Source organism: Helianthus annuus, chromosome 8 (assembly GCF_002127325.2).
Source record: "Helianthus annuus cultivar XRQ/B chromosome 8, HanXRQr2.0-SUNRISE, whole genome shotgun sequence".
NCBI lineage: Eukaryota > Viridiplantae > Streptophyta > Magnoliopsida > Asterales > Asteraceae > Helianthus > Helianthus annuus.
In genome coordinates, this window is record NC_035440.2 from 16,633,978 (window position 1) to 16,647,873 (window position 13,896).

Consider the following 13,896-nt stretch of genomic DNA (forward strand, 5'->3'; position numbering starts at 1 on the left):
AACACATTACACATCATTTCGTCATTGTCTACAAAATAAAAAGAAACGACTAAACATTTAGCATAACAAATTATACATTAACATCACATCATTTTCTTCATTATTGTCGATGGCTTATTGTTTGCAAGGTATATAAACAAAATATTATTAACCTTTGGGCTTATGTTTGCAAAGTAGATGGCTTATTGTTATTTTAGGCTCTTCATCGAGCATATTTTCCAATTCTTCTTATGTCTATTCATCAACACCTAAAACTCGGTTTTACCAATAATTTCATAGTCAATCAAGTCAAAGACTTCTAATTATCCTTATCAGCGTAATTTGAAACGTAGCATACTGGTTTTGTAACATGCCTTTCATGCTCCAACAAAACGCTCCTTTCGATCAAAACCCTCCAACCTCTCTCTCATATCTTAAAGATGTGCGACTCAAAACTAAATTTTCAATGCGAAAGTTAACACATTTCCAACGTTCATCTTATCAAAAAAAAAAAATTAAAGCAAAATAATATAAATCATATAATAAAAGTTGGTCAATCTTACCTCAATGATTATTAGCCTTGCAAAATGCAAAAGCAAATGGTCCACTAAAGCTATTCTCTGGTTCATGGGATTATCTTAGGGTGCTAGAGGCGTTCTTCGAGGTGGTGCAGGTAGGTCGGCAACACTGCCGCAAGGGTATTGGGTTGGGGAATTGACTACAGTCTTTGACTACAAATACGCAATTCGCCTATCATAGAAAATTGAAGGGGAAAAGGCTTTCATGTATATGAGTAATTTTGGTAAAAAAATGAGGTGCCTTAGCATCATTGGTTGTTTTAATTTTGATACTTTGGGTATTTGGGTTATGCCCCTAGTACCCTCACACAACATCCCGTCCCAAAGAGTTTCAAAAATATTGGTACAAGGCTTACATTTTTTTTTTTTGCAAAACAACTCTTTATCGTCTTTCTTTCCCTTATGCATAGAAGGGAACAGAAAAACCAGATATAAACCTTACCCAAAAACCGAGTAGTAAAAAAATCAGTTCATCTGTGGCCAGTTCCATACCTGACCATATGCACCGGTTATTCATTGATTCCATACCCTAAGATCTAAAGCTGGTTCCAACCCAGTTATACCGGACCCATACTAATCAAGACCCAAAAAACCCCGGACCAAAACCTAAGAAACCCGGTTCTATTAGGGGTGTTCAAAAAAACTCGTGGCTCGCAGCTCGCTCGAAACTCGCTCGAAAAAAGCTCGGCTCGGCTCGGTTTGTAAACGAGCCGAGCTCGAGCTTGGCCTGGCTCGGCTCGTGAGCTGGCTCGATAAGGTTTGCATCCTTCATTTTTTTGTCCCACATCGCTTAGCAAACAAAAACTAAGGGAGTATATTCCCTATAAAAGAAGCTAAAGACAATGTACAAAGTGAATTAATTATTTATACTTGCATATTTAGCCATATGATTAAATTAAATGGCAATTATGGCCCTTAGTCTATGAATGTCACACCCCGACCGCGTATAACATGCAACCGCGGCGGAAACGTCGGGGAGTGTTGAGACAGAATTATTTGTTTCACAACCATGGCATACAAAGTATTATTTTATTTATTAAACAAGCGTGTTACATTGTCTTTAAACAGGAAATAAAAGTTTATAACATAATTAAACTACGGTTCGTAGTTGGGCTAGCATTTAGAATTGGGCTTGTAGTAGTTGTAAAGGCGGTGATATTGTTGTAGGCTGGATATGGGCTTAAAGTGGATGTGGGCTTGAACCAGTTGTAACGACATGTGTTTTATATCTAAATCATCTATTGTGTCTGTATATAAAAGGGTTAATTAAGTGTGTTAGAGAAGCATTATTCCAGATATTTTCTCTTATTACTTTCACCTAACAACTTTCTTTCTCTATACTCGTGTGTGATTAGAGCATCCACAATAGGATGTTTTTTGGTGTTTTTAGGATGATGTGGAGAAAAGAGATGGTGATGTGGAAGTGAGAGAAGGAAGAAAAGTTCTTCCACAAAAATGAGAAAAAACAAGTATGTGAGTGATGATTAAGGAGAGAGGAGAGAGAGTGTGGTCCCATTTTTAGAGGAGAGAGAATTGTTGTGAGATGGCAAGTTGGGCAGGAGAGAGAAGATTGCCACCTCATCTCGTTTTTACACCCCTATTGTGGATTATCTCGTTGATAATCTTGTTTAGTCAATAGGGTTTGATTCAAGTTGTAATAGTTGAAGAATTTAGTGGTTTAATAAGATTTCGTTGGTTTTATCTGGTTTCTGTGTTGCTTTGTATGATTACCATGAAATTTCACTCAATATAATCATTTGGTTAAACTTATGCAATTTTTAATGGGGCTTGATAATGTTTATCAATCTGTTAGTGTTAGAACAAGTTCACTGATTAGAGAGCCTCTTCCATGCCTCTTCCAAGTATGAAAGAGGCTTTCTCTATTGTGTCTAAACCGAAGAAGATGACGACCCTGCTCTTCTATTAACAATGAGCATATGAAGAGAAGAAAAGAAGATTGATCATGTGACGTTATCAAAGAAAGAACTTGTGAGTGGTAATTAAACAATCTAGTGAATGGATCAATGTTACGTGTAAAAATGGTGATCAAGCGTGTGAGCGAGAGATAGAAGAGAAATAATCAAAAGAGGAAGAAAGTCTCAAAATCATTAGCTACTGATTCTCATTCCCACCATCTGTTTATGTACTTACAATTAATACACATAAACCCCTTGCACTATCTAACAATTACCATATAGTCCCTACACTATTTATTACCATAACAATACTCCTCCCCTAAAAGATTCTTGATCTCAAGATTCAAGCTTTTAAATAATGAAAACTCAAATCTAATTTTTTTGCATTCCCTGTTGTTGAAACATTGACTTTTAATTCGCCTTCACATATCTCAATTTCAACTTTCTTTGGTATTTTACTTCCTACAGTCTTGTCACATATGATATTGCTCTTCCATTTTCATTTAACTAGCCATCTCTTCACAATTTCAGTTTTGTGCTTGAATGCCAAAATTCCCAGCCAGTTAGTAGCACCATTTCCAAAAAGTACAGCCAAGTAGCATGAAATGGGATACGTAGAGTCTAAACATATTATACAAAAATCATTTATAGAACCCATGCTATCTTTTGTAACTTTGTGTATGATTTGATCAAATTCATTCTCATGAACTACAACAACTAGTTCATGTTTCTTTGTGTGCAAATGCTGACTCAATAGTTGTTGGTCTTCATCAGCAGATCTGGTTAGACTATCATTCCTATTTCCAACCCATGTGCTATTTGATGTTAGTTTTCTAACTTTCAACCCCAATGCATCATACTGTGCTCGAATTTCAAACGTCATAGATTGTTTCCCATTCTTTTTAGTCAACCATATGCAATCTTTATTATCCAAACCCACATAGATGCAAGCACCCGTCGAACTAATTTTGAGCCATCTTGGTTTAATTTTCCATTTGTGCCATGTATAACCCTTTGCCTTCCTTTTTAACCAATATATACCCATTATCCTAATGAAAAACCAGGATCTAGATTTCCATTTGTGCCACAAGTGCTTCACTACTGACTCTTTATGTTTCCAACTGAGCCACACATATACCTTCCTTTTTAAACAATCAAGATTCAACAACCTAATGAAAATAAATTGCTTAGATTTCCATTTATGCCATGTATACACTTTTACTGGCCATCTTTCTTGATCAAAACACAAGTCAACCTCCCCATTTATTTCACTGTTATCCATCTTAGCATTTCAAAAATCTCATTATTATCCACTACTAACACAATTTCTTGCAAAGCATCCAAACACTTCAATTTCACATCCTTATTTTCATATTTGCGTGAATCAATACTATCACACAATTTTTGAATACTCAAATCTTCATTTAAAAAGACCATTTCATTTTCAAATTTCTCATTATCATTCTCAGATTCATCATGGATTTGAACCTTAATTTCGCCACTAAACCTTTCAAGCATTTCGTCAAACACCTTGTAGGCGGACTCATCAAACACCCTATCTTCATTACTAATTTCTTGAATCTTAACATCCTTAAAGGATTCATTACCTTCCATTATTTCATCAAGAATTTTCCTAGAATCAAAAACTGATTCCTTTACGTAGAATGAAGGTTTAAGATCAAACAGAGAAAATGAATCTTGCAATTTATTAGCATCTATTTTCAAGGCTAAAGAAATAAAGTATTTCACCTTATGATAACTATATTGATGCCATGTGATGAACACTTCTCTAATTCTTGGTTCTAGACCATCAATGAAAAGGTATATAGCATAGACCTCACTCACATCTTTAGAATTCTTAACCCTTTCAAACAAAGATTGAAATACACTACAGTAATCGAAAACTGTACCTTCTTGCCTTATTGACATGATCTCCTCCATTGCTAATTCCATGGTAGTCATCTGTTCTTGATGTTGTTGCTGCTAAATCAACGATTCCTTGAGTTGAATTTTAGGTCTTCTTAGATTGAATCTCCAATTTCCTTGATTCTTGCCTTCAAATCGTTGATGTGAATCACTGCTACCTGTTCGATTGAATTCTGATTGTTACACCGCTTTTGTTGTTGCCCTAATTGCTTTAATCACTGAAATCTGAAATCTGATTGTTACTACACCCTCAGGTCAAGAGGATGGATAGCTCTGATACCATTGTTACGTGTAAAAATGGTGATCAAGCGTGTGAGCGAGAGATAGAAGAGAAATAATCAAAAGAGGAAGAAAGCCTCAAAATCATTCGCTACTGATTCTCATTCCCACGTCTGTTTATGTACTTACAATTAATACACATAAACCCCTTGCACTATCTAACAATTACCATATAGTCCCTACACTATTTATTACCGTAAGAATCAAATTGAAGAATGGGTTGTGAGATACAACATCAAAAACGTGTGATACAAAATTATGTGAGATAATCATGATCTGCGATAGATCATATAGGAAAGTATGTTACCAATCAAAATGGAGGTCGTGTGAAGCAAATGAATTGCTCATCTCTGGCTAGGTCTTTGTGTCTTAAATGTGCAATTATTTTGCTCTACAAGAAGTTTCTAGTCAAGCCATAGAATGGATTGTAATTGCAGTTGATAATAGGGATGACAATGGGTCGGGTTTGGGACGGATTTAGGTAATCCCAACCCCAAACCCGATTAGATAAGCTTGTCCCAAACCCGTCTCAAAACCCGTCAGGTTTCTAGCGGGTAAATACCCATCAGGTATCGGGTATACCCGCGGGTTTTGGGTAACCCACTAATTTTAAAAAGTTTACCCGTTGGGTATACCCGACCCAAAACTCATCGGGTAACTACCAATGAGTTACATTTAGTATTATCACTCAAGAAATATATCAAATAACTATAATGTATACGGGATAAAATACATATATATGTATAGAAAAAAGGATTTATTATATATTTACATATTTAAAAATATAAAAGAAATTATATCGGGTATACAATCAGGTAAACGGGTTTAATTTATCGGGTAATTGGGTCAGGTAAACGGGTATATCACCAAATCCCAAACCCATCCCAAACCAGCGAAAAAAATAAAAACTAGTCCCAAACCCGATTAACTGACCCCAAACTTGTCCCAGATGTGTCGGGTTTCGGGTTTACCCATCGGGTTCGGGTTCGATTGCCATCCCTAGTTGATAAGGTGGTTCAACTTCTCCATGAACATCTAGATGCCTGCCAGTGTCATGTTTAATTTCTCAATCTTACTAGAATAACAGAATCGGGCAAAGAGAGTTTGAGTAGAGGGTTGAAGATTCTAGTCAAATTGCTTGGGCTGTGCATGTGAATTGGTCAACTATAATGGTCGGATTATTGAAAGTCTGAATGGATCTTATCTTTAAAGGATGGAGTGGGAAAGAAGAAGGGTGGGATGGGGTGGGGCTCACTTATGTCTAACTTTTTAATCTTAGGGGTAAAATATACATTACACACATATTTTACTAGAAAATTTAACATGGGTTAGTGATAAGGATTAGGGATGAGTATTTGGTACCGGGTACCGGTATCGATTTTTTTCGGTACGGTACCCGTACCACTTTTTGGCATTTTCAGTATCGGTACGGTACTGGTAAAATACCAAATTTTACCTTAAAATACCGGTACCGCACCGATACCTAGTTTTGACAAATTTTGGTACCCGTATTTTCGATATCGATAGTACGCTCATCCCTAATAAGAATCACCTGAGTGCGAAAATTGCAACCATTAGACCATGGGGTATGGGGCTTGGGTTGGGGGAAAACGCCCAAGCCACCACCCCGGGTGGGCTTGGGTTTGGGGCGTGGCCATTGGGGCTTGGCTTTCAAGCCGGGCGTGGGGCGGTATGGCCATGCTAGTTGGCTGAATCTCATTGGCTCACCCGCCACGTCAGGCGGTCTTTTTGAATTTCGAATTTTAAAATTCAAACGGTCCCCACATATTCTCTAACCGCCACCCGGGTCCCCCAAAGGCCTCTATATATATATAAAGGTGTACAAATCGGTTATTAAAAAACCGGTTTAAAAAAACCGGTTTTTTTTATAATCGGTTCCGGTTACTAACCGGTTTTTGAGGTCCAAAACAATAACCAGTATAACCGGTTGGGACCAGTTTTTAACCGGTTTTTACCAAAAAAAATGGTTTTTTACCGGTTTTAACCGGTTTTTTAATAACCGGTTCGGTTAATAACTGGTTTTTGAAGTCAAGAATAGTAACCGGTATAAAAACCGATGGTTAAAAAAACCGGTTAAAAAAAACCGGTTATAAAAAAGCCGGTTAAAAAAACCAGTTTCGGTTCTAAAACCAGTTTTTTTGTACACCTTGTCCCCCCATCCCACGAACCCAACAACCCCACCGGCGTTCGACAAGATCGACCTTTTTGAAATTTATTTAACGCTTTAGGTTTGTTATTTTGTAATTTTTAGAAATTATGTAATTTTTAGTATTATGTAATTTTTAAAATTTTAATGAAGTTGTAGGTTTTTTTATAAATGTTGTGTGATTTTTTATAATTTTTTTAATTATTATGCCACGCGGTGCACCCAACCCACGCCCCGCCATACCCTGCGGCCACGTAACCAGGCGGTGGGGGGCTCTCATTCCACGTGTCAGCATATGCCCCAACCCAAGCCTCACCATAACCCACGGCGTTAGTATAACTATGTCTGCATTAAATCTTTTTGTCGTATTCCACACTAACCCCTAAATCAACCTCCATTCTTATCGTCCCAATGGCTTCTCAGGCGGCAAGGAAGGCAATCCACCTCCAGAAGCTACACAACCATCTCAAACACAACAACACCCACCTTGTCATCGTCAGTGCTGACAATCTTCGTGTGAGCCAAATTCAGGCCATAAGGCAAGGACTGCGACCCCACTCATCTGTCGTAATGGGTAAGAATTCTTTCATGAGGCGCTCACTCGAGATCCATGCCCCATCTGCCGGAAAACCCGCTTTTGTTGGCGCAGTTCCTCATATTAACGGCAAAGTTGGGTTGATTTTGACCGATTGTGACCCAGAGGAAGTGAGTGAAATGGTTGCGGGATATAAGTTGCAGCCGCTGGTGTGTTCGTCGATGGATATTGGGATGTGTTCCCTTTGGCAGTGGTTGCTGGGTTTTCATATGAATTTGCTCTCCAAATGAAGTGGTTTTTAAAGGTTGAAGATAAATTTCAGAATAATAAGGAGATCGATAAGTTGTTTATGTGCATACTTATTTTCAAATCATTGCAGCTAAGCAAATTATATTACAATTCAGTTGATACGGTTTTTAAGTAGGTTATTTTTTCATTATTTATATAATCTTATTGTGTTTATGAATGGTTTGGTACTTCTTGATGATCAATTAGGATTATGTACAGATAATGAAAAGGTCTACTGATAGATAAATGTGGCTACGTATTTTTTGTTGGTCATGAGAGCGGTGAGTTGGATTCTTGTTCTAATATCTGTTTGTTATTAATAAGCTTTCTAATTAAAAATTCAAAATAATAATTAGAAATGTTTAAACGGCCTATTCCAAACTGACACAGTTAAACCGTCAAACCCGAATCTTATGAATCCTTAAACCGGATGACTGGCTTCGGTTTAAGCAGTTCAGTCGATTTTATGAAGTACTCTTCATCAACTAAGTTATGTTTTTAAATTGTTGTGGTGAGTGTTTCCCCCACATGAATTAGAAAATCCCCTTACATTCCCCCGGAGAGATGAAAACTGGCAAAGTCTACTGGTGAAACTATCGCAACTAACTTGATACCATGAGTAACAATCATCCACAACCCATGATGACAACATTATGAAATCATCTTTGACACTATCTGTGTTTGAACTTGAGCAGAGCTAGCCTCTTTTGTTCATAGCAACCCAAAATAATATATTGATATTCAGTTGTAAATTGTAACCAAAACCAAGATTAAAAAAAGGTAAGATGCTTGATATTTTAATACCATCTAGTTCCTTAAACAAATCCATTAGACCATCTGTAATGGTTAATGCCCCTAAGGGGCAACTTCCGCCACATCAGCATCATAACGCTTCTTTAAAAAAAGTGTAATGGTTAACGCTCGTTTAATGCCTTTTCATTACTTCCCATTTTGTTTTCCTTTCATTTGGCGTTATCCTAGAAATTCCCCTCCCTCTTCATGCCTTTATAATGATGCCCCATTACGCATGGCCTTAGGTGATGCTAGCAACAAGTCTTCATATGCTTTTAAAGTCAACAAAGTAAACTCCTTATCTAAGACTTTTGAAACTTACAGTCTAGTCATTCTAAGGACTTTGTATTACGTATAGATTTTGCAGATTCTAATGGCGTTGTGTTATGTAAAGATTTTGCAGGAAAGACAACAGAACGAGAAAGAATCTAAAGAACGAAAAACAATGAGAGATTTGTTATTTGAACTACAGTTGTTTGTATCACTTACTGAACAATTGTTGCATACCTCTTTTTGGATTGTTTCTTGGTAATCATCATTGCTGCTGTTGTTGCCTTTTTATTTCTATTCAGGACTCAGCTGGAAGATCGAATTCAAATAGAGGATGGCATTTCAACATAGAGCGAATCTACTGTCATCACATGATTTTCTACCCATTGGTAAGTTGTGCATATCTAATCTTTCGTCCACTTCTTCTATCACCTGTATTCTATCTCATGTATTGCAATATTTTTATTTTTATAAAACACAACCATGATACATACATATATATATATAGCACAACATAAGTATTTAAAAGCAAAACAACAATTTTACAAATATTGTAATTTATAAGAATGCATCAGGCTTCTCTGCCTCTTTTAATCTTGGAAATCTTCACTGCAACCACCACATATACTTTATCCATGGTTACCTCTGCAATCATAAAAATCTTCCTTCTCCATTGCTTCTTGAATGCCAAAACTCCAATAATACCCCAAAAACCTGTTGCAAATCCACATGTTATGTCCAAGTAAAACCATACATTCTTTGGCTCATTAGCATTTTTGTGTTTGTTCTTGCTTCTTGTGGCTGGTGGGTTTTCATGATTGGAACAATTATTTGGCAGAGGTGCACCACAGAGATCCCTGTTACCCGCATACATTGATGGGTCGGTAAGTGTTTGCAGTTGATTTCCTGTTGGAATTCTTCCTGACAAGTTGTTGTGTGACAGATTCATCCAGCTCAAAAAGTTCAAAGCTGCCATGCTTGGAGGGATTGTCCCTCTCAATTGGTTGTCTGAGAGATCGAGAGAATTTAACGCCTTCATGTTTCCAATGCTATCTGGAATACTCCCATTCAGATGATTATGAGACAAATTGAGACCCATCAATGAAGCAAGTGCAGTTAGCTCTACAGGGATTTCTCCTGTAAGTTTATTGCTTGAAAGGTCCATATTAGCAACTAAATTCTTCGTTTTTGTATATTCAAGCTCGATTCCTTTCATAACCTGCTTCACATCTATCACATCAATGCTCTCATAAGATTGTCGATAATCTTCATCTCTTGCCTCAACCATCCCACTCAACTCTCCAAAACAATGAGGGATGGATCCTGTTAAGTTGTTGTGTGCAATGTCTAAAATATGAAGATTTGAACATTTGCACAAAGAATGAGGAATACCTCCTGTGAAGTTGTTTTTATGCAACCTCAGAATCCTCAATTCTGAAAGTTTTTCTCCAATCCATTTTGGCATGTTTCCTGAGAATTCGTTATTGCCCAAATCTAAACCTTCTAAGTATCTCAACTTTCCCAAGTCTTGTGGTATTTGGCCATTGAACTTATTGTCATTCAGTTTTAACCATGCTAAATATGTAATATTTCCTAAAGAACTTGGAACGACTCCAGACAACCCATTTGAACCAAGCATAAGCATCCTCATTTCTTGTAGATTCTCTAGACAATCAGGAATATTTCCAGATAACCGATTTCTGGAAACATCAAGAATAACCAACCTTCTTCGACACATTGACCTTGGAATTGACCCATTGAAAAGGTTGTCTTGTAGAGATAAAAACCTGGTATCTTCGCTAAATGGAAGGTTTATCAAAGATCCAATGAGTTTGTTGTGAGAGAGATCTAAATAATCAAGCATGGGCATATTCTGCAACCATGTTGGTGGAAGACCATATAGGCTAGCATTAGACAATTCCAGAATCACAAGCATCCTTTGATTTTGCAACCAGTGTGGAAATCCATTTAAAATCTTGCAAGAACCAAGTCCAACAGACCACAGTTGGAATGGAGGTATCCACTCATGTGAGATATTAATAATCAACTTATGATTTGAAGATATATCCAACGACTGCAACATCGAGAGGTTAGCAAAATGGGCTTCCATAACCACTCCTTCTAAAGAATTTTTAGAGACATCTAAGTCAACGAGTTTGGTGAGTTGCCCAACTGTAACGGGGATTGGACCTGTTAACAGGTTTGATTGCAGATTTAAATCAGTTAAACCTGTTAATCTTCCTAATGATTCTGGGATTTGACCTGTTAACTGGTTTGATTGCAGATATAAATCAGTTAAACTTGTTAGTTTTCCCAATGATTCTGGGATTGGACCTGTTAACTGGTTTGATTCCAGACTTAAACGAGTTAAACCTGTTAATCTTCCCAATGATTCTGGGATTGGACCTGTTAACTGGTTTGATTCCAGACTTAAAAGAGTTAAACCTGTTAATCTTCCCAATGATTCTGGGATAGAACCACTAAATTGATTATCAGAAAGGTCAAGTTTGGTAAGGTTTCCAAGGAATGTCGGAACGGGACCGGTTAATTTGTTATGAAGCAGATCTAATTCTTCTAAATATCTTAATCTCTCCAAAGCTTTAGGGATTGAACCTGTAAAACTGTTTATACTGAGATGTAAGACTCTTAAATTGTTTAGTTTTCCAACAGATTCTGGAATCGAACCGTTTAATTCATTTCCACTTGATTCCAACACCTCTAAAGCATAGTGGGAACATTCAGACGTGTTTGATGATGGGCCTATCATTTCTCCTCCAAAATGATTATATGATAAGCTCAATTCCTTCAGATGACATTGTCTCCAAATCCCAACAAGCTTGATGTGCTCAAAGTTATTAAAAGAAACATCGAGCTTTAGAAGGTTAGGCATGACAGGAATTGATGAGTTCAAACTGTTGGATGAAAGGTCAAGGACTTTTAGGGAAGTGATGTTCACTAATTCATATGGAAATCTACCCTCAACTGAATTACCGCTAAGATCAAAATATTGTAAGTTAGAATGGGCACTGGAATTCAAATAAGTGGGTGAAAAGGGGGCATTGTGAAGCCCACACCTTGACAAATGCAATTCAGATAAAGAAGGGATCATGTTTAGCAGGTTTACAGAGTTCCATGCCAGACTAAGATTATTGAATGAAAGATCAAGGAACGTTAAGGATGTCAAGTTCTGAAAAAAGTGAGGGAGTTGACCTTTAAAATGGTTGGAGCTAAGATCCAGATGTTCAATGTTGGGAAGTATTTTACTTGAATTAAGGTGAAGACCAAGATCAGCATTAGTAAGTCCACACTCATGCAAACTTAAATATGTTAATGAAGGAATCATGTAAAATACCATATCAACATTGTTTGCTTGAGAAAGATTTACGTAGCTCAAGTCAAGATGCTCAAGTGAGGAAAGGCCAGAAACCCATGCCATATCAACGTTGTTTGCTTGAGAAAGATTTACGTAGGTCAAGTCAAGATGCTCAAGTGAGGAAAGGCCAGAAACCCATGCCATATCATCTGGCATGCGCATATCATTTGAACCAAGATCAAGAACCTTCAAATTGGAGAGATTTCCAATGTGATGGGGAATAACACCACTAAACCCTGCATTTGAGAGATTGAGGTAGCTTAGCTGCTTGAAGGATCCAAAGAATTTAGGGATCCGACTTCTTTGAAAATTATTTCCGCTCAAATCCAGATGTTGCAGATGTCTTAACTCAGCCAAATATGCGTTCAGCATATCACCTTCTAAGTAGTAATCTTCTTTATAGGAATCAAAGTCCGCGTAATTTCCTCTGAGATGAAGACCGGCAACTCTTCTGTTGGCACCATCACAGCGGACTCCATTCCATGAGCAACAATCACTGCCAATCCATGATGATAGCATTTTAAAGTCATCTTTGATGCTGTCTTTGAACTGGAGTAGTGCTAGTCTCTCTCGTTCATGGCAGCTTCTTGTTGAATTTTGAGCGCCCAGACAAGTATATTTGGTTGCAACCAAAAAAATACTTAATAAAACGAGATGAAGCCCCCAAACCCAATGATTTCCCATGATTCAACCTCAACTTTTTAGAAGAATGTGAGGAAATATGATGAACAAACTACATGAAGTAATAGTTGTTGATGGACGTGTGCTAAGGGATCATGGAAGACTTTGCAAGTCGTTGTGGAAAATCAATACACAAATATCATCCACAAAAATCCTCCAGTTCCCAATGGATAAAATTTTGTTTTACATAAATCCTCAACTCACAATCTATAGTTAATATTCCTCATTTTTTCTTACAATTTTGTTATACACCTTTGAGCAAACTTATGTAAATTTTTTTTTTTAATATAACTAATTGTTTAGAGTCGTAGCTGGGCATGCTACCTTATAAACATTCTGTTAAGAGTAAATTACTTTTTGAGTTCTGTTTTAGTGGTTTTAACCACTTGAGTCCAAAATTAAAAAGTTTAACGCCTTTAGCAACTACTCATTTTATAACACTTGTACTTTTTATTTTGGACTCAAGTGGTTAAAAGCACTAAAAACACATGGATTCAAAACGTTATAAAATGAGTGGTTAGGGAATCAGGGCGTTAAACTTTTTGATTTTAAACTTAACTGATTAAAATCACTAAAACACAAGTCTTCTTTTAATATATCTAATTATTTAGAGTTGAAAAGTCTTTCTTTAATATATATATTTGAAAGTAGATTTCCTTGTGGATGATCATTGGAGATACTGTATCCACATAATTGCTTCCTTCTATTAGAGTATTAGAGGTGTACAAAAAATCCATAATTGCTTCCTTCTATTAGAGTATTAGAGGTGTACAAAAAAATCGGTTTGGGCCTGATGAACCGGTTTATAGCCTGATTTGGTAGCTAGAAAAACGGTTGGCTCGACCCTGATCGGCAGTTTTATATAGGTTTAAATTTTTTGTGTTAAGAATCATTTTCAACCCGAACCAGTTTGAGCCCAAACCGGATATTTGTACACCTTTACCTTTTTTTCTGGGGGAGGGGGGGGGGGGGACTGGGGGGACGTGGTTTAAGTTTGCTAGTCAAATTGCCTTTTAATGTATGGGAGTACTTAAGTTTATGGGAGTACTTAAGTTTAAAACTCGTCAAGTGTTCATTCATGTATGGGCGGCTTTTATGTGATGAGTTCTTAG

The 13,896-nt window shown here is 37.0% G+C and overlaps 3 protein-coding genes across 3 annotated transcripts; 1 reads left to right on the plus strand and 2 right to left on the minus strand.

Annotated features, from left to right (window-relative positions):
- Window positions 1–2,849: 2,849 nt before the first annotated feature.
- Window positions 2,850–4,484, minus strand: LOC118481186. The gene is made up of 2 exons (XM_035976475.1): window positions 4,384–4,484; window positions 2,850–3,642 (listed from the first exon to the last, which is right to left on the minus strand). Exon 2 carries the CDS (start codon window positions 3,516–3,518, stop codon window positions 2,973–2,975), a length of 546 nt encoding a protein of 181 aa, XP_035832368.1. The 5' UTR covers window positions 3,519–3,642; window positions 4,384–4,484; the 3' UTR covers window positions 2,850–2,972.
- A 2,772-nt stretch (window positions 4,485–7,256) lies between these two features.
- Window positions 7,257–7,804, plus strand: LOC110869651 (60S acidic ribosomal protein P0-1-like). The gene is made up of 2 exons (XM_022118890.2): window positions 7,257–7,589; window positions 7,685–7,804. Exons 1-2 carry the CDS (start codon window positions 7,257–7,259, stop codon window positions 7,802–7,804), a joined length of 453 nt encoding a protein of 150 aa, XP_021974582.2.
- A 1,043-nt stretch (window positions 7,805–8,847) lies between these two features.
- LOC110872225 (receptor-like protein EIX1) lies at window positions 8,848–13,003 on the minus strand. Its single transcript, XM_022121006.2, has one exon. It carries the CDS (start codon window positions 12,785–12,787, stop codon window positions 9,302–9,304), a length of 3,486 nt encoding a protein of 1,161 aa, XP_021976698.1. The 5' UTR covers window positions 12,788–13,003; the 3' UTR covers window positions 8,848–9,301.
- Window positions 13,004–13,896: the final 893 nt, after the last annotated feature.

Bases quoted from the DNA above. Each gene is read 5' to 3' on its own strand.
- LOC110869651 (XM_022118890.2), top strand. From the start codon at position 7,257: ATGGCTTCTCAGGCGGCAAGGAAGGCAATCCACCTCCAGAAGCTACAC. The intron at 7,590-7,684 runs GTGTGTTCGTCG...TGGTTTTTAAAG, and splicing joins GATATAAGTTGCAGCCGCTG to GTTGAAGATAAATTTCAGAA.
- LOC118481186 (XM_035976475.1), bottom strand. From the start codon at position 3,518: ATGGGTATATATTGGTTAAAAAGGAAGGCAAAGGGTTATACATGGCAC.
- LOC110872225 (XM_022121006.2), bottom strand. From the start codon at position 12,787: ATGGGAAATCATTGGGTTTGGGGGCTTCATCTCGTTTTATTAAGTATT.